Source organism: Mesoplodon densirostris, chromosome 2, assembly GCF_025265405.1.
Source record: "Mesoplodon densirostris isolate mMesDen1 chromosome 2, mMesDen1 primary haplotype, whole genome shotgun sequence".
Lineage (NCBI taxonomy): Eukaryota > Metazoa > Chordata > Mammalia > Artiodactyla > Ziphiidae > Mesoplodon > Mesoplodon densirostris.
Genome location: NC_082662.1, coordinates 18,508,406 through 18,532,168, shown reverse-complemented (window position 1 = coordinate 18,532,168; position 23,763 = coordinate 18,508,406). Strand labels below are relative to the sequence as shown.

The window sequence follows — 23,763 nt, the reverse complement described above, 5'->3', positions numbered from 1 at the left end:
GGGCTGGATGCCGACAGAAAGGAGAGGCTGTGCAGTGGAGGCGGGGTGGGGGGCGGGAACTGGAGCTGGAGGGCTGGAGGGGCTCCTGGGCGGGCTGGCCAGTCTGCTCTGCTTTGCTGGGGGCAGCCAGCCCTGGTCCATGGCAGACAGAGGTGGGTTTTGGTGATGAGTGAACCCAGCTCCACTCATGGAGAAAAATGAGGCGTGGGAAGAGCAAGGTGGATGGACAGGCAGACAGATAGAAAGGTAGGACTGATCGACCCCCAGGTAGACAGAGGAAAGCACACAGACACTGAAAGATAGATGGGCAGCCGGCCTGACCGATAAGGGAGTTAATGAACAGACAGACTGACAGACGACTGTGATGACAGACTACAGGTGGATTGAGAGGTGGGAGGTCAGCCTGACCATTGGGTAGATAGACCTAGTGGGAAAACAGAGGGGAAGACCAGTGGATAGACAGACTGACCTACAAGAAGCCTGACAACCAATAGGCAGACTGACAGAATCACAGGCCGACAGACGGGCACAGTGACAGTCCAAGAAGCAGATCAGGGAGAGGCAGGTGGCCAGTCTGCCCACTGAGAGGACAGATGGACAGAAGGACTGACGGGCCGCAGGGAGTGGAGGCTGGAGGTGGGGCAGAGGCTGGGGCTGCTAACCCTCCCTAGATGTGCTTGGGGGGAGGGGAGGAGCAGGCCTGGGGGATGCCTTCCTCTCGCGTGTCAAGGCCTTGCGTGAGGGAGACAGGTGTGCTGGGTGCTCCCCTGGGCCCCAGGCTTCCCGGCCTCTTCCCCTCCTTCTCTTCACAGCCACATGCAGCGTCTGTCACGCAGGGCGAGAGGCTCGGAGCTACCGCTGAGATCTGCTCCATGGTTGGGGGCTGCGGACCGTGCCTGGACCCCTCCCTGGGTCACCTGGGCCCAGGTGTCTGTAGGGGGCTCAGATCCAGTGAAAGATCCTAGCCCTGGGGACATGGGGCGTTTTAAAGCCCTGGAGGGAGCCTTCTGGTCCGCTGCCCCTCCGCCTCATTTATACCCTCTAACCCTGGCCACAACTCTGTGTGGAAGGTTCTGTTGTTACCCCCATTTAACAGAGCAGCAAACTGGGGTTCAGAGAGGGAAAGCACGCGGGCCAAGGACTCAGCCTGAGGTGATGGGAGCCAGGCTGCCCACAGGAAGCCCACGTGCACTCTGCTCCTTGGCAGTTGAAGCTGCTGCTGGGTCCAGTGCCCTTGTGGCTGGGCAGTGTGTCTGTCAGCCCCTGGGGTCGCCATAGGAAACCTCCCAGCCCTCAGATAGAGGCCACTTCCTCCAGTGTCAGCTTTTCCAGTGATCAAGATGCTTTTGGGCTCCATCTGCGGGCCTTCCATCTGCCTCTCAGTTGGTCGCAAAATTAGGTGGGGCAAACCCCCAATAATCAGGGCCCTGGTCAGTCTGACTCTGTTGCTTGTTCCCTGCTCTGTAAACATGGCTGGTGGGGAGAAATCTGGGGCTTCCCTAAGGAGTGCCCTGCTCCTCCATGAATGGAGCCTCAGCTCCCACTTCCTTGATTTTCATCCATTTCTCTTTTTGGTCATCAAGCACTCAGGACAAGAAATGCTTCCATTCATCAATATAATGATAGTAGCAGCAGCAGCAGTAGTAGCAGTAACAGCCTTCGATGGAGCATTCACTAAGGGAAGATAAACTACGTTCCAAGCTCTAGATAGGGTAACTCACACCTCACAGTGAGTCTGTGAGGCAGGCATCCTCCCCAGTTTACTGGAGAGAAAGCCAAACTTACGTGGCTTCTCTAAAGTCTCATAGTAAGAGGCAAAGTCAGGAATTAGCTTCTGGTCTAATCCAAAGCCTGGGCTCATTCTGCTGCTCCAGGCAGGATTGCAGATGCAGCCAGAGCTTGTTGGGGCTTCTGAGAGCCATGGTTGGACCACGGGGAGCACGGGAGGAGGGGAAGGGGGTGGCAGATGGTAGGGCAGGGCGGGTCCCAGAACCTGCAGAGCTAGGAGGCAGGTGGCCTTGGTGACTTATAGACACCCTGGGCTGTTGCAGGTGAGAATCACTGTCCCATCCCTCATGAAAGAAACATCAGTGTTAATCGGATCAGGCCCCACACCCTGTGCTGGGCACCTCATCCATTTTTAATTTAGTTCTTCCTTAAAAGTTAACCCATGAGGAGGAGGTGGGGACGGAGCTGAGAGAAGGCTGTGGAGGGATGTCGAGGAGAAGGTAGTAATTCCACACCTTCCGGATTGGCTCAGGGAGACTTTGTAGCACAGAGGTTATTAGCACAGTTTGGAATCACATATGTTGCCATGATTTCAGCTCAATTACCTACTAGTCATGTGACCTTGAGCAAGTCACTTCCCCTCTCTGAGCCTCAGTTTCCTCTTCTGTAACATGAGGCTAATGAATACGTGCCCATAGGTCATGGCAGTCACATAATAGGTGTTCAATAAATTGCAGCCATTGTGCCTAAGGGCTGGTCTGCTCTCACGAGGACCCTAGAAAAATGGGGTGTTTTGCCTTTCTCACTGTCTGGAAGCTCATTTCTTCCTGAGGCAAAATTATCCTTCACTGAGGGAACTCTGACCGTAAGAAGGGTTTCTTTTTTTGTTTGTTTGTTTGTTTTTGTGGTACGCAGGCCTCTCACTGTTGTGGCCTCTCCCATTGCGGAGCACAGGCTTCGGACGCGCAGGCTCAGCGGCCATGGCTCACGGGCCCAGCCGCTCCGCGACATGTAGGATCTTCCCAGACCAGGGCACGAACCCGTGTCTCCTGCATCGGCAGGTGGACTCCCAACCACTGCTCCACCAGGGAAGCCCCAAGAAGGGTTTCTTAAGTAGAGTTGAAATCTGCCTTTCTGAAGCCTCAAGCTTCTGATTGTGGGAGGAAATATCCCAAGTCCCTTTCCCAGGACAGCCCCTCCAGGATCTGAAGACAATGATAGGCGATGCTCCCCTGTCCTTACTAGGGTCTTGACACAATCTCCTGTTGCCATGGCTCCCAGACCCCACTTTCAGCATGGTATCATCCCCTTGACACACCCAAGGTTCTGTTTACCTCCTTCAGCAGAGTCTAGCAAATATTACTGAACCAGGACCTAGGCTGCATGAGCCTCACCCAGTCCCTGAGAAACTCCAAAAGAAGTATTTAGGCAAGAAGAGAGGCAAGGCTCTAGACGTGCCAAGCCAGCATGGAGCATGGCAGGAAAATCACTTCCCCTGACTATGACTCAATACTTCCAATAATCCAGCCTCAGCTCTTCTCAAAGTCCAGAGGTGGCCCCAGCCCAGGCCCTGGAGTCAGGTGCCCACAGATGCAGAATCAGCACCAAGGACAGCTCCATAGTGTTTGGCTGCAAGAGTGTCCTGCTGGGTTTGAGGCTCAGTGCAGTCCAGGGAAGGTGACGGCTCCAGTCCTCAGACAACTGGCTAAAGACTGGCAGGCCAAGTTATCTGGTCACAGGGTGGAAGTGCTGAATAAATGTTGAATAAATAATTGACTAAGCGTTGGTTTCAGGCAGGACAAGAGTTAGGAGACATTATGGAGCATAAGTTCAGAAATTGGGGACCTTGGGGGAAAGCAATTTGGACCTGAAGTTGGAGGCAAGAGTCTCAACTTGTCTGAGCCTCAGTTTCCCCAGCTGTGAAAGGATGGGAAGAAGGATCGAGATATATATAAAGGGCCTGGTACATAATCCCTCTGAGACTTGGCCTTTCTTGAGGATAGTGTCAGGAGTGTCTGCCTGGCCTGTGAGTGATGCTGGGAGGATCTCAGAGAAGGGGCCAAATGCATGTGTTAAATTGGATTCTAGGGCTCTGCTGTGCATCTGAAATTGGACATTCTGTGTCCACGATGTTCCTGTGAGGGTCCATACACTGAGGCAGAGTGATTCCTATTCTGAGCATCTTGACAAACATGCAGTTCTGTCACTGGAGCAGAGACTAGGGGAGGGAGGGAATCAGAGGTGACCATCTGAGCTTGGCATCCCTGCATGCACACACACACACACACACACACACACACGCTCCTACTACCCTCCACATAGTGACACACCATTCATATACTCAGTCATGCACTGATTCATGTCACAGTCATGAAAATGCATCTATATCACACACACACATGCAATTGCATATACAATAGTACACCAACACCAATCACACACATTTGTGTGTTTTATGTATTTTAGTCACTGGGTTCTACATACAAAGACACATCCATTAACCACAGCTGCCTTTACCTTCATGGCATATACTTACTCATGAGAGCCATACTCGCAGAGACACATGCACATACAATCCTACACCAAGAGTCATACATACCTTTGGAGATAATGTCCTACATACCCATTTGCACAGTTACGTGCTACCGCATGCACAAAAATATTTGCACGATCTCTCAGAGTCATTGAAACACAAATCCATAACAGTGCCCCCCCCAACCCCACTCTGCCCCATCACTCGTCCTCTTGGTCCAGTGAGCCTGGGAGGGTTTCCCAGGTGTGACCTGCTGACTGACTGGGTGATTCCTGAGCTGAGGACAGGGCCCACAGCCTTAACCCCTCCCTCCAGCACACCTCACCAGTGCCCCTTCCCCAAGGAGTCAGGTTGACCTGGTTTGAATCCTGGTTCACCACTCACCAGCTCTGAGCAAGTTACATAATTTCCCGGTGCCTTGGTTTCCTTACTGGTAAAAATGGAATAGTAATAGTAATGCCCTCATCAGGCTGCTGTGAGGACTGGGAAGCATGCGCGGAAAGCACCTGACATTGTGTCTGGCATGTGATAAAACTGTGGTAAATAGTGACCCGTTAGTATTAATAACAATAAGCCACCCATATAGGTTCCCATTAGATACCATACAGACAGCCTTCCCTTCACGGCCTCTTTCACACAAGTGTGTGGCTGGGGAGGCAGGGAGGAATAATTACTTTTTAGCATCCAAAGATGATGTCAGCATTGGGAGGGTGGGGACTGCCCCTGGGCTCCCCTCCCCTCACCGCCTTGGCCCCAGCCCTTGTGTCACCTTGGCCATGCCTCCACTTGAACCTTCCCTTGACGGTTCCTGGCTTCCTTCACTTGAGTCTGCATCACCTCTACCCCTGCCCTCGGCCCAGCCAAGACCCTGGGCTCCATTCTTCTTCCCTTGGGCTCCTGCCACCTCAAAGCAGGAAGGTGGCTTTCTGGTTTATTTTGGTTTATTTTATTTGATGCTGGACCTCTCATCTTTGGTATTCAGAGAGAAGCTCTTGTGATAATCTCTCCACTCTAAATGCTCATCACATTTCTCTTAAAGCCACAGGCGCTCCCCCCCGTTCCCATCTTTTATTCATCACCTTCCACCAGCCCCAACAGAGGAGACATGGAAATGCAAACCCTCCAAGTACTGCGAATTTCACGCCAGTAGCTGACCCTTCCCCAGCCACCTAGGGTGGGAGAGATGGAGGTGTCCTAATGAGGACATTGCCCAGGCATTGGGAATGGAGTTTGAGAGGTGGTGGTCCACAGCCCTAGGTCATCGTCCCCTAGGTGAAATGAGAGATAGAGGAACAATGGTGAGGGGCCTTCCCTGGGGCTAGGATGCTAGCCTACCCCTTCCTGCTTCCAAGACCTCCCCCATGCTCACTGACAGCCTCACCCTTGCACCATCCCAGAGATACCCAGCCACCTTCCTTCGGCTATAGTGACAAACACCAGACACGATCTCTTGTATCTTACCCTCATATCATCTTCTAATCCTCATGACAAGCCTGTGTGGTGTGTATAGTATTGACCCCATGTAATGGGCTCAAGGTCACATGGAAGGGAAGGATGAAGAAACTGACCCCAAGATAGGGCACATACCCAGGGCCCCAGTAAGGGTTATTTACCTGTGTCTCTCATTCACTGAATTCTGACCATGATCCAGCCCTGGGCTGAGCACTGGGGTTCTCTGGCTAAATAGGAACAGCTCTGGCCTTAATCAGTCCACAGGGAGTGGGGGGGGATCTATCACAGTGCAATATAAGTGTTTTAATGGGAAGTCTGAGGCTCTGTGGGAGCTCAGAGAAGGGAGGCATCCAGCCCCAAATTAGGGAGAGGGGTACCAGAGGTTGGGACCTTCAGTAGGGGAGGAATTAACCAGAGGGGGAAGGAGAGGAAGAACATTTCTCTAGTGGAAAACATACATGTTCCACAGCCATGGGAGAGGGCCGAGAATGTTTATGGACCTGCAGGTGTTTTCTTGTGGCTGTAGGGTCCTCTGTGGGTTTTCTGGGGAGTGGGCACAAGGGGTGAGACAAGGTACATGGGTAGGGCCAGATAAGAAACGTTTGCTTGGTGCCTTGGATCACCTCTTCCTACACCTCTTCTAACCCCCAGTCATACCATCTGTTTTCCTCTCCCCATAAGCTCCCTCAGAGGGCTGGGAGGGTTTGGCCAGCTTTGTCCACACTCAGGGCCCAGAGGGTTATTCTTCCAGGGGGCTTCTGTGTTTCCTGAGGGGAGTCCAAGTAGAGCAAGGCTTGCTCCAAAGAGATGAGATACTAATGGTGAAAATTCAGGCATTGTATCTGATTAAAGTGTAAGGTGTTCATATGTCTGAGGATTTCCTTTTGATCATCAAACTGCTCCTTTGGGGAATTTTTTTCCCTTCTGCAGGTGGTCCTAGAATGGCGATACCAAGATCCAGGTGGTAGAAGACAGTCCAAAGCTGCTTTGGGAAGCCTTCCTTTAATGCACGTTATGAAAAGTTAGGTGGCCTGGGTTCAGACCCAGACTGTGCCTCTGATGCTGTGGGAACTTGGGTGAATCCTTTTCTCTCTCTGGGCAGGGCTGGGTTTCTTTATTTAAGAAACCTAGAGGGTGTGGAGAATGAACAGTCTGGTTCCTCAAAGCCCTCTAATTCTATAGTAAAACAAAGGAACTTATTCCAACATTCTATGATCCTATGATTTGGCTTCTATGTTTTCTCTAGCCTGTGAGCATCTTGAGGGCAAAAATTATCTTATTTATTCCAGAATTCACAGATTCAAGGCAGGACCTGTCACAGAAGAAGTGCTCAGTAAATATACATTCACTCATTCATTCATTCATTCAACAAACACCTGTTACACACAAATGCAGGCCACAAGTGTGCTGTGTGCTAGGGTTAAAGCACTGAGTAAATTAGATGCCATACTTGCTTTTTAGAATGTATTGAATGATGGGGGAAGAAAATAAGTAAATAGACCATGTATAACCTCAACAGGTTTTAAGGGCTATAAAAAAAATAACATTGGGTAACATGGTAGAAAGTGACTCAGGAAGAAGCAGTCACTGTTGGGCTGAACATTTTGAAGACATGGAAGAGCATCCCATGAAGGAGGATGAGCTAATGCCAAGGCCTGGCACGTTCAAGAAGTAAAAAGAAGGGCGTGAGTGAGGGGGAGGATGAATGGAGGAAGGTTGGAGAGGCCACAGCTGCAGCAGGTTATGTTGGGTGTTTTAGGCCAGGTGAGGATTTTAGATGTCATTATCAACTTGATAGAAGGCTTTTGGAGGGTTTTATAACTAGGGAAGTGGCATGATCTCTTTAAAATTTTTAAGATCCCTCTAGCCATCCGTGGAGAATGGATTATGGGGGCGAGAGAGGAAGCAGGTGGACACATGAGGAGGCTCCCGCAGACCTCCAGGGGAGGGGAGTAGTGGTGGCTCAGACTTGGGGGCAAGTGGAGATACATGGTTAGATTTAGAACGCAGTTCGGAGAGAGCTGACAGGACCTGCTGATCTGTTGCTGCACAACCAGCTCCCAGACATTGGAGTCCAGCACCCTGGACAGCGCACTCCACTTCTCCAAAGGGCTGGTTCGGGTTTCTCCCGAGACGCTGATTCCTGAAAGCAGCCCTCATTACTTTCTAATTATAAAACATTTCACTTTCTAATTATAAAACATTTCAACATTCAGAAAAATCAGAAAATAATGTGACAGACGGGTATGTGTCCACCAAGATTAAATGGGTGTTTAACATTTTGCCATATTTGTTTCAGAGCCCTCTCTTTTTAAAAAGGAAAATAACTGAAACCTATCAATACAGTTCAATACCCCTCTCTTCCTTACCTTTATTCCCCAGATGTAACTGAGCTGAAGCTTGTGTTTATCTGTTCCAGATGTGTACTGTCTTCATCTAGTTATGCATGCAAAACCTGTAATTCTATTGTTACATAAATTTTAAAAGTTCATATAAATGGTATAGTACCGTACACATTCCTTCGTCATTTAATTTTTCACTCCATATTTATGTTCTGGAGATTTACCTATACTGGGACATGTTGATCTAGTTTGTTCATTTTAACTGTGATAGATGATTTCATTATATTTATAAAGCAGCTTATTTTCCTGTTCTCCTGCTGAGAGGCAGTTAGGCTGCTCCTCATTTTTCTATCACATACTAAGGTGCAATGAATATCCTTGTCCATGTATCCTTTTTCATATGAGTTTCTCTAGGATGCATAGAAAACACTCTGGGTTCTCCACCCAGATTCTTTGAACTGCAGGTGCACTCATCCTCCAGCTGCTGTGAGTGTTGGCTGCTAAGGGCTCACAGCTGCTCACAGCTTCTTGGGAATGTCCTCATCCAGGAAGTTATAAGTTGCCCCCCTGCATTGGGCAGCCCATAGCCAATGACTGATGGATATGGGGGGTGCAAAAGTCTGGCCCCCTTGCCTCAAGGCAGATCCGCTCTGCAATGTTATTAATGCTCCAGACCTCCCCACAGGATCAGATTGAAGCTAATCTCCAACTGAGAACCCACCGTTACTTAACATTTCCTCCTACCCTATCTGCCTGCCTCTCTCTCTTCACATGAGAGCCCTCCCTCAATAAATCACCTGCACAAGAATCTCAGGCACTGTTTAGGGGACCTAACCTAGGACAGGCACACACTAAGGCAGAGCTGCTGGGTCTCATCTTAAAATTTACTGTTTCCAAATTTCTCTCCAAAGTAGTTGTACCAATTTACATTCCCACCAGCAGTTTATAAACATTGCTATTCCCCCCCGCCACGTTCATCAATACTAGTGTTATAGATTAATTTTGCCAATCAGATTGGTGTAATATGCTATCTAATTTTTGTTTTGATTTTCATTTCCATGCTTACTAGTGATGTTGAGTATCTTTTTAATATCTTTACTGGCCATTCAAATGTCTTCCTCTGTTATTTGTCTGTTCATAGCTTTTGTCCATTTTCCTATTCCTTTGGAATGTTTTGGTAAATTGATTCTTTGAAGTTTGAAAAAAAATTTTTTTTTAATTTTGGAAACTAATTCTCTCTTGGTTGGTTGCACAGTTTACCAATATCTTCTCCCAGCCATGGCTTTAACAAATTTATTTTTTGTCATGTAGAAGTTTTTGATTTTAATGAAATAAGATTTATCATCATTTCCCTTTATCATTTGTGCTTGTTGTGTCTTATTTTCTACTCTAAGATCGTAAAGTTATTCTCCTGTTTTCTTGTAAAAGCTTTATAGTCTGCTTTTTTACATTTAGGACTTTGATCAACCTGGAACATATTTTGTGATTGGTGTGAGCAGGAATCTACTTTTATCTTTTCCCATGGGGGTATTTAATTGTCCTAACACCACTCATTGACTACTCCTTGCCATATTTCAAACACTCATATATATTTGGATCTGTTCCTAGACATTATTCTGTTCTTTTTATCCGTTTCTCTATTCCTGGGACTAAATCAAATGATTTTAATTATTAAAGCTTTATAATAATTATTGAGATCTGGCAGGGTGAAGTTCCCTTCCTCTTCCTCTTCTTTCTTCTTCAAAACTGTCTTAGCTATTCTGGGTTCTTTATTATTCCATATACATTTTGGGATGACCTTGTCAAGTTGCAGAGAAAACCTCATTGCAAATGTTATTGGGACTAAAATGTATAGATTAAATTGGAAGCTACTAGTCAACTTTATAACAGGGAGGCTTCCCATCCACGAGCATGATTTGTTTCTCCTGTGGCTGTTATTCTTTATCTCCTCTGCATTCCATCCTTGCACAGGGCGCTGCCTAGGAAATGAATCTCCAAACCCTTCTCATCCTCCAGTGCCCAGCTGAATTCTCTCTCCTCCAGGAGGTCCTTGGTGACAGCCCTGGTCCTCCAGGCTCCATCTCCCCCACACTCCTCCTCTAGCCTCCTTTAACCCCTCTGCATGCACCATTTTCTGGACACTTAGCCCCCGGGATCCAATTGAGGGAACCATTTTTGTGCACTCTGTACCTCCGCCTCTAGTTCAGCTTTGTATCCCCAGTGGCACCCACTACATAGTAGGTGCTCAGTAGGTCCTACCGAGATGGTTGGTCTTTAGGGAAGAGAAGTTATGTAATAACAGGTTCTTCCTCACAGGAGACAGCTGGTTCCGTGGGGTGGCGCCTAGATCGGAGTTTAGAGTTTCAGGGGGAAACACATCTGGCTTGAGCTCAGGCAGATCTAGCTTACATGATGGTTCTGCCACGTGGGACATTGGCCTCTCTGAGCATGATTATTAGTGAGATTGTCGGAAACACATTAAATGTATTTTCTCCGTGGTCCCCCTTTCCCAAATTGAGGGAGAGGCAGGAACGAAGACACTTCCCTCAGCTGGAGGGGCTACTGGAGATCATTTACTTGTTCATCAGCAAGACCCCAGGGGTATCTTCCCCAGATGTCTGAGCCATTGACTCAAATGGACACAGTTGGGCTCTGCTGTCACCACCCTCTCTCTTGCTGCTGTCCCCTTTCTCTGGGAGCAGAGTTGGGTCCTCTGCCTCTTGATGTAACTATGGAAGCTGCTTGCATCCTGTCTTCCCTTCCCTGCCCCATAGGACCCAGGTCTCTCGATGGGCCCCTTGTTCCCAGGGAAGCTGTCCCATGAGACGCTCTTTTCTCATGCATTCCTCCTCCAGGGCTGTCCTTCTTCCCCAGGAGAACGCAAGGCAAGGGCGCTGCCCAGCTACAAGGGATTGCGCTCCAGTGTTAAGCACCATCTGTACCTCACAGAAGAAAGAACTGGGGTCCCATGGGGGTGCTGCCTAGCAGAGCATGAGCTTTGGAGTTGAACAAAACCTGGGTTCCGATTCAGACCCCCCAAAACTGACTTTAGGCAAGTTATAAGACAGCCTCGGGCTTCCCTCGTGGTGCAGTGGTTGAGAGTCCGCCTGCCGATGCAGGGAACACAGGTTTGTGTCCCGGTCCGGGAAGATACCACATGCCGCGGAGCAGCTGGGCCCGTGAGCCATGGCCGCTGAGCCTGCGCGTCCGGAGCCTGTGCTCCGCAACGGGAGAGGCCACAACAGTGAGAGGCCCGCGTACCACAAAAAAAAAAAAAAAAAAAAAAAAAAAAAGACAGCCTCCTCTTACACAAAATGGGCACATGAATCCTACCTTCTAGGATAGATGAGAAGACCAGAGAGGGGAAAAAAATGTATGGGATGCATACAGTAGGTGCACAGCATAAGGTTGGTCCTTCCTTACCAGGAGAGGTCAAGATTGTAGGAATGGGAAAAAATGGGAGACACAGGCAAAGATGAGGCAGAATTTATTCTCAATGTAAGTACAAGATTCAGGATGGAGACCACAGAGAGGCAGATCCCTGGGACTTCGAGGGGCCCCTCACACTGGGGGCAGGGGCCACACTTTCCCAAGTGCCAGGCCCACTCTGTTCCCCCTGACTGTGAGGATCCAGAGTCCAGGAACTGGGTGAGAGTGGGGTGGGGGTGGGAGGAAGACAGGGTCCTCCCCGGATCGTGTCCTGACCATGTTTCCGACTTCCATAGGAAGGAAGAACAGCTCGGCTATATAGTAATATAATATATAGAGGTGTAGAGAGCTGGCCGCGGCACCTGGGCGGGGCTGAGACTCCCCGAATTATTGCAGGAGGGAGGGGGGCTCAGTGCTGGTGTCTCCGTGGAACAGCTGTGCTGGCTACTGGGAGGGCTGGGCAGGGGATGGGGCTGAGCTTGCCCCTCCCTCGGGGCCGGCAGGGGTCAGCCGGCATCCTGCCCAGTGGGGTTCCTTGGGCTCTGCCAGCTTCCCCTGGGATGGGGCTTTCTCACCCTGGGTGCTTTTTATGTGCTTTGAAGACCATTTTTGCATTGTCAGGAGTGAGGAAAAAATATTCTGACATGGTAGAAAAAGATATTTACATACCCTGGTGGGCCGTTAGAGGGAGGGTCAACTCTGAGTAGGGGGTGACTTCCTCCTCTGTGCAGGAGGACGTGGGGGGAAAGCCCCGGGAGGAGGCTCAGCTCTGAAACTTCCCTGCCGTGTGACCTTGGACAAGGCACACTCTCTGGGTCTGCCCGGAAGGTGCAAGAGGGGTGGACTTGGGGCTGAAAAACTAGGATGTTACGGTCCTTGTTCCTAGGTGTGGGTCTGGGGGGCAGGCCAGGGCTGAGCAGTGAGATTGGCAGAGGGACTTCCAAGTGAGGAGCCCTAGGCTGTGCAGGGGCATCAGAGACTAGAAGGAAGTTGGTGGCCCCTGGCCCCTGGCCAGGTAGCCAAGTTCAGCTGACGGCACCTCATGTACCCTGTGTTGATGCCTACACAGAAGGTGGCCAGAGGGGCTGGCCGGGAACCCTGTTTTCCTGTTGAAGCAGTGGTGGGAGCCAGGTGGAGGATGCAGGTGGCCCCCCATCAGCTAGAGGGAGGGCTCAGACCTGAGATAGAGCCGGGGGTGGGCTCACCCGGGCGGAGACAAGGGTGGGCCTGGTGCTGGTGTGGTTTGGAAGTAGCCCCTGGCTCCAGCCTCCAGGCTTGGGGGAGGGGGGTGAGCTTCTCCCCAGTCCCTGTGGGTGCTGGGACCTGGGCCCACATCTGATGGGCAGTATCACACCGAGCTCCCTGCTCACGCATCCTCACGCTGTGACACGCATCCTCATTCATGACATGCCATCCACAGTCACACACATGTGCCCCCAGCCTTAACAAATAAGCACACTCACCATAACTGGCACACACCCATGGGGGACCTGATGGGTGGACACATACACACATGATCACACGTGTTCACAAGGGCTCCTGTGACCTCGTGAGAACACACCCCTACAGCATGTGAGTGCGTGCACACAGGCACCCTCACGCACACGCGCACACATACACAGAGGCAGGTGAGCGACATTGCTGTTGGGCTCAGTGGCATTGAGGCCCCAGCCTCTGGGAAAGAGAAGCCCTTCTGCCCTGGGGGCAGGTGTCCCCTCCCTGCTGGGCACCAAAGGTCCCTTCCCAGGTGGCCTGACCCCAGATAACTCCAGGTCTTGTGGTGGAGTCCTCGGCCTCCCTGGCACCTGAGGGGAAGGCAGCCAAGGAGGAGGGACAGAGGCCTGGGGTGGCCAACCCTGCGAGTCCTCTGACGGCTGGCATGACCCGGGGCTGGCTCGGTTTGGTCAGAGGTGCCGGTGGGGCCCCTGGGTGCTGGTCAGCTGGGCCCTCATGGTCTGGATGCTGCCCAGGATCTTCTTCTGGTGGCCCATGAGGGTGATGCCCAGGGCACGCACATCCCTGTAAAGGAAGGCGGTGCTGACCTGGGAGTCTGGGAGCTGTGGAGACGGGGCCATACCCATCCCTGGAGCTGCCGTCCTCAGCGGCTCCACCTCTGGCCTCTGCCCTCTCCCCCTGCTCCCATCCCCAGGGGCCCACCACTTACTGAGCATTCATACGTAGCACCATGCCCAGAGAGGAGTAACCCCCAGCAGCGAAGTGGTCCCGGTAGCGGCCCATGCGGATGGAGTCCAGCCAGTCCCCCACGGTGAGGCCCCCGCCGCCACCCCCGCCCCCGCGGAGGTCAAAGCAGCTCCGGGCAAAGGCGGGGGGCGGGCACCTGAGGCACAGGGGCCCTTAGTAAGTGGTCTGCCAGGAGACACTGGTACCAGCCACTCAGCCTCCATCTAGGCTCGGCAGGGGCAGGGAGGGTCTGAAGGGTTAGACCGCAGGCTTGGAAGTAGAGCTCTGAACAGGGGTCAGAGGCCCAGGCTGGGTCTGGTCCAGGGGTCAGGGCAGAGCCATCCCAAGGCCTGGACTAAGTCTGGGCCTTGTCTAGGGCAAGCAGGGAGGGCAGCCGGGCTTGGGCGGAGCTGGGGTGGGCGCCAGGCACCTGTTGACAGTGGCCGTGGCCCTGAGACTCTCAGGGCTGCGGATCAGCGTGTCCAGGACGCTGACGATCTGGGAGAAGCGAGGCCGCTGGGCCCGGTCCTTGTGCCAGCAGTCAAGCATGAGCTGGTGCAGGGCGCGGGGGCAGCCCATGGGCGCGGGCAGGCGGTACCCCTCCTCCACGGAGCTGATGACCTGTGGGGGGGAACACGGCGATGGGCTGGAGCGGCCCCTCCCTCCGAGACCCCAGCCGCCTCTGCCCAGCCAGGCACCGGCACTCACGTCCCGGTTGGTCATGTTCCAGTAGGGCCGCTCCCCGTAGGCAAGCACCTCCCACATGACCACCCCAAAACTCCACACGTCGCTGGCCGAGGAGAAGGTCCGGAAGGCGATGGCCTCGGGGGCCGTCCAGCGGATCGGGATCTTCCCTCCCTGCGACGGACACATGAGTGTTGAGAGCTTCTCCCCAGCTCGTCAGGGAGCTGAAGGCAGGGGTCTGGGCTGGGAAACTCGAAGGCTGGTTGGAGAGACACGGCCTCCACCTTCCAAGAGCACCTGTTCTGATGGGGGAGACCTGCACGTGGAGCTGGTGTGGAGACTGAACAAAAGACAGCGGGTGGAGGGCCTGGCACCCAGTAGATGCTCAGTAAGTATCGGTCAACAGGTTGATGCCTGAACAAATGACGAAGCTCAGAGAACGTGGTCTAGTAATTTTCCACCTCCCCTGGAGGGTTTTTTTTTGGTCACAAAATCCTTTCTCTAAGTGAAACCTTATTTGGAGGCTCAGTGGGCGAGATCCTAAGGGAAGGTCCGGACTGAGGCAGGGGTGGAGGCCCTCCGCCCTTAAGGCAGCCCCTAAAGCACTGCTAGAGAAGCCCAAATCCCCCCAGAACACATTTTGAAAATGCTGGGTTTTAGTCAAACGTTAGAGACAGACGTGGAGTGGAGGTGATTCAGAGAGACGCCAATTCTCCCCAAATCTCCCAGTGAGTGAGTGATGGGGGGACCGGCCCTGGTATCTCTGCAAGCCAGTTAGTGATGGAGCAGAGGTGGGAAAGCTTTGGTGCAAACTGAGGTGCAGAGAAGAGGTAGGACTCGCCCCAGGTTGAAGGCAACCCTGAAACGTCCAACTTCCCTAACGACACGTGGGGGGGCTCCATCCCAGGGCCTGTTGGAAAGGGGGTGCGGGCTACGCACCGTGGTGGTGTAGGCGGCATCGGGGTCGTCCTCCAGCACCCGTGAGAGCCCGAAGTCAGACACCTTGCAGACCAGGTTGCCATCGACCAGGACGTTGCGGGCAGCCAGGTCGCGGTGGACATAGCCCAGGTCCGAGAGGTAGCGCATGCCGGCGCCCACTCCTCTGAGCATGCCCACCAGCTGCATGATGGTGAACTGCCCGTCGTGAGTCTGCAGGGGGACGCGGCTTGGGCTTCAGGAAGGCTCTTTGCAGTTTACAAAGTGCCTCACTGCTTAGGAAGCATATGGCTGTTTAAGGTTTGTTCTCACGTCTCATTTACACTCCTGGCAACCCTGAGAGGTAGGTAGGGTGGCAGTGACTGGTCATCCATTTTGCAGAAGGAGAAATGGAGGCCCAGAGAGGTTTCACCCTGTGCCTAAGAGCCCCCAGCAGATAAACGGCACGGCAAGGGCTGGGAATCTAGGGATTTCCACCGCCACCCGCCATGCCTCCCAGCTGACTGGGGCCCTGGGTCCCCACAGAGGCACCCCTCTTAGCCTGTGTGCAGGACAGGGCAGCAGGACCCGTGCAGCAGAGGGACTTCCACATGATGGGGGGCTGAAAGGCAGTTTGATGGGCTGACCCTTAAGACCCCTCCCCACACCTGGCTCACCCTTCCCCAGGTCTGTTGGGTCCAAGCTCTGGGGAGGAGGGGGTATCTGGAGGTCTCACATTATCTCTCACCACCCAGACTGAACTTCCCTCCCCCGGCCCGGGTGAAAGGAGGGGCGGGGCACGCACCCTCAGGAAGGTGTCCAGAGAGCCGTTTTCCATGTACTCGGTCACGATCATTGCCAGCTGGCCTGGGGAGGGCGCCGGGGAGGAGGTGGCTCTTGGTGGGGGAATCAGGAACATGTCCCACCCGCCCCCGCTATGAGCTGCCAGGAGCTGGGCCAGCACCCAGGGCCCCAGGGAACGTAGGGCTTCCACTGGGGTTCCAGGCTCTGGGCCCCCTTCCCTGCCAAGTCATCTGGGGACCTGAGCCAGGGGGATGGGGCAGGGTAGGGTGGTCTGGGGATGGACCTAGAGCCCTGACCCCAGCAGGAGGGGCCCTGCAGGGTGAGGCTGCCGTCGCCTGGCACCTACCACGGGTGACGACACCTTCAAGGCGGATGATATTGGGGTGGTCAAACTGACCCATGATGGATGCCTCACTCAGAAAGTCCCGCCGCTGTCTCTCCGTGAAGCCGGCTTTGAGGGCCTTGATGGCCACGGGCATGTCCCGCTGCCCCGGCACCTGTAGACGCCCGTAGCAGACTTCCCCGGACTCTCCTGTGAACCCAAGTGGGGCGGGCAGGGGGTGGGCGGTGGGACCTTCCTCCCCTCACCCCAGACTCCGCACTCTCCCAGCCCTGCACACCCGAGTGTCTGGCCATGCCGGACATCTTGGCTCACCTGTCCCTCTGCACTGGGTGTCCCTCCCCTGGGCACCCCCTCACAATCTCACAATTGTGAGCGTGTGACCCCACGCTCACAATCCCTGAAGCTCACCGGAGCCGATGATCTTCTCGATGTGGATTCTAGAGGCCTCGATCTCGCGGGTGAAACCGCGGCCCGCCCGGCCCGGCTCCTCGTAGGTGTGGGGTTCTGCATAGAACTGGGGCTCTAGGATCTTCCCCGGAGGGTGGTGCAGGGGCAGGAAGACGGGTGGAGGCGCTGAGGGGCCAGGAGAGAAGGGCCATCGGTGGGCTCCATGAGGACATTCTCTCCCAGCATTCCCTGGGCCTGGGACGGGACTGGGGGTGGAGTGAGAAGTGTCTCCAGGAATCCCAGGATGTGGTGGCAAACAGTAGATGCCCAATAAGTGCTTGCCAAGTGTAAGCAGGGTCTCTGTGGAGTAGCTCTGAGGTCTCTTAAGACCTTTCTCAATTGTCCTAGGGTAGGAATGTGACCAAAAAAGGTCACATCACAGTGCCAACTCAGAATGACGGAAAGCAGTTCTCTAGAAGACTGTGTTAAGAAGGATTCTGAGACTGCATTCAGGCTCCATGGGAATCAGTACCATGATTGATTCTGCCGTGGGCAAAGAAGTGGGGCGTTGAGGTAGGCATCCCCATATTTGCCCTGTTTTCTGAGGTTTCTGCAGGGTCCTGAAAAAGTTCTTTGTAGCAGGGGTTCTTGTCCAAGAGTAGATGACCCCCCAAAGTTGTATGTGAGATTGTGTGTGAATGCCCATATCTGTGCATTGCCCTGGGGAGAGGGTCTTTAGCATCCCCTTCAAACCCAGCAAAGTTGCACAGCACGGCACCTCTGGGGTCTCAGGTCTCTGGGACAGCCTGCTGTCTCTCTCTGGGGCTCTCGTCTTCTCTGTGGGCACCTTTCTCCTTCCCACCTGCGCCACCCCCAGACCAGCACTGGTTCCTACTGTGACCTCCTCTTTTGCATCCAGGTCCCTGGGCCCTGCACTCACCCTGCCCGTTCTGATAGTGCATCTTCTCCTCGTCCGAGTGCTGGAAGGCCTTGCTGTAGCCGCAGTGCCTGTGGAGGGTGGACTGTCCCTGGTTTCAGCCCTGACCCCGTTCAGGGACACGTCCAAACTCCTCCCTTCTACCCCCCTTCCCCTTTCAGGTCAGCTTTTGCCACCCCAGCCCCTGCCCCTGGAAGGGGGGGAGTCCCAACCTCAGGCTCTCAACCCAGCTGAACTGTGACATCCTTGACATTTATAAACACCATCTAATTTACAAAGTCAAGTCCACTTGGGCCCTCACAGCAAAGTCTATGGCATTATTAGCTCAATTTTACACGAAAGCACCCCTGGTAGAGGGGCTGGGAGATGAGGCTTCTGATGCCAACTCCGCCGTGTGACCTTGGCAAGCTCCTTCCCTTCCCTGGACCTCAGTTTCTCCATCTATGGATGACCTTTCCAATTCTCGCTGAGTGGGACCCTAAGCCCACACCACCTCCCTCTGGAACAGAGTGGGAGGGGGAGAGTAACTAAAAGCACGGATTTTAGTTTTAACAGACCTGGGCCCTGTCCCAGTTCTGACACCTACTTAGTCGGTGGGCTGGTTTAGGGGTTCTGTGTGTCTGAGACACATCTGAGTGGAGATGGGAGTGGGCAGCTGGACCTCAGGAGGAAGGCCTGTGCTGGTGACACACTTGGGGAATGTCAGCGTGAAGGTAGAATTCAAAGTCGTGGGCCCTGAGAAGGTTACTCAGGAAAGATGGAGCTGGGTAAGTAGGAAAGAGAAAAGGGTCCCAGACCAGCCTGGGGTCCTCCAGCTTTCAGGAAGTTGTGCAGAGAGAAGGGGCTGGAGGAGATGGAGGACAGGCCAGACAGGTGGATGGAAAGTGGGGAGTGAGCCGGACATGGAAGGCAAGAGAAAAGCGTTCCAAGAAGGGGGAAGGAAGAACAGGTATATCTGTAAGTGAGCCCAGGCACAGGGGATCACCGGCTCAGCGGGGCTGGGGACAGGCAGGAGACACAGTGCTCCAAGGGAGGGGTCTGGGGTGGCTGGGGGCCAGGACCACCCACCTCTTCTTGCAGATGAGCAGGAGCAGAAGCACGACCAGGCCAGTGATGAGTGTCAGGCAGATCCAGACGATGGTCCGGGTGTCGTAGCGGGGACCTGTGGGGGAAACCGGGCTGGGGGGCCAGCCACTCAGCCCTGGCCTCAGGGCCAGAGGTCTGGCAGCCTTTCCGGGGCCTGGCGGCAGCCTCCTTGGCTGTGAGCCAGCCCAGAGGTGGGGCGCAGGCCGCACCCTCCTCTGCCCCACCCTCCCCTCTACAAGTTTCCCCTTCAGTATCCTGCTTTCCAACCTGGTGCCACCACTTCCTGGGATTGTGTAACCTGGGCAGAGTCACTAGACTTCTCTGAGCCTTAGCTTTCTCACCTGTAGTATGAGTCCAAAAATGCCTGTCCTGCCCATTACTGTAACAGTGACAAAGCTGAATATACTGAGAGCTGCACATTCCAGTCAGTAACCCACATCCCTTCCAGGGATAACCCAGTATTGTCATTAGTTGTCGGATGAGAAAACCGAGGCCCAGAGAACTCAAGGAACTTACTCAAGGACACACAGTAAATGGGAGCCGGGCAGGATTCCTACCTGGGCGGTCTCAACATGGTATTGGACCTAAGAGCACTTGAGACACACAAGTGCCAAGGGGGTGCCAGGTTGAGGAAGGTCATCAACTCAGCCTTGAACCATCTGTCTTAGCACTGCCCCCCTGGAGGGTGCTGAGTATAGGAGAAGACCCCAACGGGCTGGAGATGGGGGCAGGGGTTCCCAAGCTTGAATGTGCCTCAGAATCACCCTGAAGGTATGATCAAACCAAAATTTCTGGGCCCCCAGCGCCAGGGTTTCTGCTTCTGAAGGTCTGGGGTGGGGCCTGAGAATCAGCATTTCTGATAGCTCCCAGGGGCTGCAGCTGCTCCTGGTCCTGGACTACACTGTGGGAACCGCTGTTCTGGAGGTGGGGGGCACAGGGCAAGATGATACTGGGGACGGGCACAGAGTCTGTCCCCGAGCTGACCAGGTTCAAGTCTTGCTCTGTTGGGTAACCTTGGGCAATTCGCTTTACTGCTCTGACCCTCATTTTCCTCACCTGTAAGATGGGGATGTGGATATTGCCAACTCACTAGAGGGTCTCTGGGACGATTATAAGGTTATCCTGCTAGCAAAGGGCACCATGATGCCTGCAAGTCACACTAATGCTCAGGGAAAGCCTGCAGTTAATGGGCTGTTATGAGCTCTGTCACCTCGGGCGTGTACCTTTCCTTCTCTGAGCCTCAGTCTTTTCACCTGTAAAAATGCTGATCTGGCCCATGCACCAGCTCAGCATGCACTAGTTCCCCTCTTCTGACCACCACGACCCCGGCCCTGGCCCTGGCGCCTGGCCCAGCTCCCTCGCCCTCCCCCTCCCTGCACTCACGGGGTTTCCCGGTCTCCACCTCCATGGCCTGGCTGAAGCGGCCGCAGCCAGCCGAGGTGCGGGCTCGGACCTGGAACACGTAGCGGGTGCCCGGCTTGAGGCCCGAGACGGTGGCCCTGGTGGTGACAGCCTTGAGGGTGGAGTAGCTCTGCATCTCCTTGTCCTGCCCGTGGGAGGGGTGGTCAGCCAAGGGTCCCCGGCCTCGTGGCCTCCCTCTTTCTCCCTTCCCTGTGGGTACCTTCTCGTAGTACTTGATCTCGTACTCCAGGATGATGCCATTGGGCTGCTCTGGCTCCTGCCACAGCAGCGAGACGCTGGTCTGCCCCGCCCGCTCCTGGCGGATCACCACCACCTGGGACGGGGCTGGGGCAGGGGGAGGGAAGGGAGCTCGGTCAGGTCACATGGGTGGACGGGTGGTGATGGGGACTGGCCTCTGTCTGACCCTTCCTCAGGCCCCGCCCAGGCATGCTGGCTTGGGCCACACTCACCTTGCTAACTGTCCTGCCGCCGCCCCAGGAGAGCCAGTACCCTCTGCTCCTCCTGGCAAATCATTGGCTGGCACTCTGGTCAGTTATCTGGGGTTGGCACAGCCTGACTCCCAGCTGGGACACTGGGGTTGGCTTGACCCAGATGAGGCCTGACCCCGCAACTTCCACCGTCTCCTCCTCCTCTCTGGCCAAGCCCATCCACTGGAAGCATGCTGGACCCCCGCCAGTCCCGTCAAGCAGCCGCACTTGTCAAGCCTGAGGCCCCATCACCTGATGTCTCTGTCTCCGTGTCACCCACCCCCGCCCAGGGCCTGGTGTGGAGCATGCTCTCAGGAGCACTGAGGAGGGAGGAAGAAAAGGAGAAGGGAGGGGAAGAATCAAAGGAACCAACGCCCTCACGGCCTGGGCTTGGAGGGACATGAGCTGAGCCTGAGGCCCCTGTGAACTCAAGTATTCTCGAAGTCACACTAGGTCACCCTTTCGCCCCCTTGCTCATTCCCTCACCCACCCGTTCCCTCCCCCACGCCTGTGCTCAGTGCAATTACCCCTGAGGTGAGTCTGTTGGGAAGGGCCGGATGTCGACCCAGCCACAGCCAAACCGAAGGGACTGCCCTCAGAGCTGCAGCCCAGTCCTCCCTGACCCCTCCAGCCGCAGGCCTCCTCTTCCCCCTCTGCTCACCCGAGTTCCGACTCTGCCCTACTCCTCCCGTGTCTCCCACCTGCCCCATGTGGCCAGCTCTGGCCTTGTAACTGGGCATCCCATCTCTCTGGCACACGTGGGAGCTCCCCGAGGCAGGGACTGCACATAGTAGGTGCCCAATAAATGTTGCTGGATGACGCTGACATGAAAAATTAAGAAGCAACTTCACAGTTAAGTTGGAGGGTGTGGTACAGGGGAGACCCCACCAGCCTGGGAATCAGGTCTGGCTTCACAACCCAGCCCGTCTCTTGCTGGCTGGGCCCATGACTACCTCTGGGCAGTTTCTCCAACCAGAAAGTGAAGCTGGTGGGCACCAGCTGCCAGGCAGAGGTGAGGATCAGAGAAGACCACTGTATGTGTGGGACAGACACCAGTGCCAGAACACATGGGTGCCTCTTAAAAACCAAAAAATTTGCAAGGCAAGAGGTGCTGTGTGAGTGGGGCAGACACAGAGGGAGACTGGGGCTCAGAAGTGGGAGGGAAACAGGGCGGAGCACCAGAGAGGGCTCCAGGGAGGAGGGGGTTGTAGAGAAGAGGCTACGGGGAGGCACGGGGAGGGGGAGGGGCAAGTGGTCTCTGAGGACAGACCTCCCCCATTTGCTCAGGGCTGCTGTCTGCCCCAGGCCCCCAGCCCAGAGCTGTGGGTGTCTGCTGGATCACCCCCCTAGAATTTCCTGAATGACTCCCACGTGCCGGGCAGTGGGCTAGGACCTGGAGATACTGCAGTGCCCAAGACAGCCCTCAAGGAGCGTATGGTCTAGTTAAGAGAGACAGAGTTAATAAGAAAACAAATCAATGCATAATTACAGGTATGCTAGGTGCCATGAAAGACATGAAGAGGGTGCCGTGATGGAGAGGACCTTACGTCTGCAGGGGCCCAGGAGGGAACTGGGCCATTTCAGCTGAGGTGGTCCAGGTGGGCCTCCCAGAGGCGGGGGGACGGCTAACCGAGGACTGAAGGAGGCAGCGAGGGGAACGTCACGGGGAGGAGCACGTCGTTCCAACCGAGAGGCAAGGCCAAGGCCCAGGGCCAGGAAGGGCTTGGTGTGTCCAAGGATGAGGACCAGAGGCCAGCGTGGCTGGAAGGGAGAGAGCCCGGCAACAGTGGATGGGGTGAGGCTGGGGAGGTGGGCAAGCGAGGGTCTGATGGGTCCCCTGAATCATGGTGCAGGGTTGTCCAGGCAACATGAGATGGATTGAATTGTGTCCCCCTCCCAAAATTCGTCTACTGAAGCCCTAACCCCCAACACGATAGTATTGGGAGATAGAGCCTTAAGGAGATAATGAGGTTTAGATGGGGGCTCTCATGATGGCATGGATGCCTTTCTAAGAAGAGACACCAGACAGTTCTTTCTCTCTTTCCTTCTCTCTCTCTGCCATGTGAGGACACAGTGAGAAGGCGGCCATCTGCAAGCCAGGAAGAGGGTTCTCACCAGGAGCCAAACTGGCCGGCACCTTGATCTTGGACTTCTGGCCTCCAGAACCGTGAGCAGTAAACGTCTGTGCTTTAAGCCCCAGTCTATGGTATGTGTTATGGCGGCCTGAGCTGACTAGGACCGAGGGCATGTGTATGTATGGGGTGGAGGGGTCGGAGCGTGGAGGGGGTCACGCTGAAGGGAGACCCAGTGGGACTGGCTGGTGGGTGGACGAGGCACGAGGGAGGGAGAGCCAAGGATGACGGCTGGGTTTGGGGCTCAAGTAACCCCACGAACAGTGGTGCCACGTCCTGAGATGGGGGCCTGGGGAAGGGGCTGGTTTGGGGATGCTGTGTGTCTGAAACACATCGAGTGGAGATGGGAGTGGGCAGCTGGACCTCAGGGGAGAGGCCTGTGCTGGTGACACACTTGGGGGACATCAGCACGAAGGTGGAATTCAAAGCCGTGGGCCCTGATAAGGTCACTCTGGCAAGATGGAGCTGGGTAAGTAGGAAAGAGACGAGGGTCCGGACATGCCTGGGGTCCTCCAGCTTTCGGGAAGTTGTGCAGAGAGAAGGGGCTGGTGGAGATGGAGAAGGACAGGCCAGAGAGCTGGATGGAAAGTGGGGGGTGGGCTGGGCATGGAAGGCAAGAGAAAAGTACTCCAAGAAGGAGTAAAGAAGAGCAGGGGGTGGGAGGGTGGAGTGCCCACTGCAAACTGAATTTCTGGGGACAGGTGGGCAAAAGCACCCAACTGGAGGTGCCCGAAGAGGCCCACAGAGGAGAGGACGCAGATGTGTGAGCAAGACAGCTCTTTAAGGAAGCTTCCATGTGAAGAGGAGTCTCGTGGCTGGAAGGGCGTGCGGGCTCACGGGAGGCTGTTCTTTTTTTTTTTTTTTTTTTGCAGTACACGGGCCTCTCGCTGTTGTGGCCTCTCCCGTTGCGGAGCACAGGCT

General features: G+C 54.5%; 1 protein-coding gene across 1 annotated transcript in view; it reads right to left on the bottom strand.

Moving 5' to 3' along the window:
- Positions 1-13,388: 13,388 nt before the first annotated feature.
- EPHA8 (EPH receptor A8) overlaps positions 13,389-23,763 on the bottom strand; it is a 33,709-nt gene continuing 23,334 nt past the window's right edge. Inside the window, exons 6-17 of the mRNA XM_060080643.1 lie at positions 20,443-20,567; positions 20,205-20,367; positions 18,804-18,897; positions 17,739-17,806; positions 16,820-16,984; positions 16,415-16,600; positions 16,070-16,131; positions 15,289-15,498; positions 14,374-14,523; positions 14,096-14,286; positions 13,649-13,822; positions 13,389-13,503 (exon numbers count right to left, since the gene is read on the bottom strand). Of these exons, the coding sequence (XP_059936626.1) occupies positions 13,389-13,503; positions 13,649-13,822; positions 14,096-14,286; positions 14,374-14,523; positions 15,289-15,498; positions 16,070-16,131; positions 16,415-16,600; positions 16,820-16,984; positions 17,739-17,806; positions 18,804-18,897; positions 20,205-20,367; positions 20,443-20,567 (1,703 nt within the window). The remainder of the gene's footprint in view (positions 13,504-13,648; positions 13,823-14,095; positions 14,287-14,373; positions 14,524-15,288; positions 15,499-16,069; positions 16,132-16,414; positions 16,601-16,819; positions 16,985-17,738; positions 17,807-18,803; positions 18,898-20,204; positions 20,368-20,442; positions 20,568-23,763) is intronic.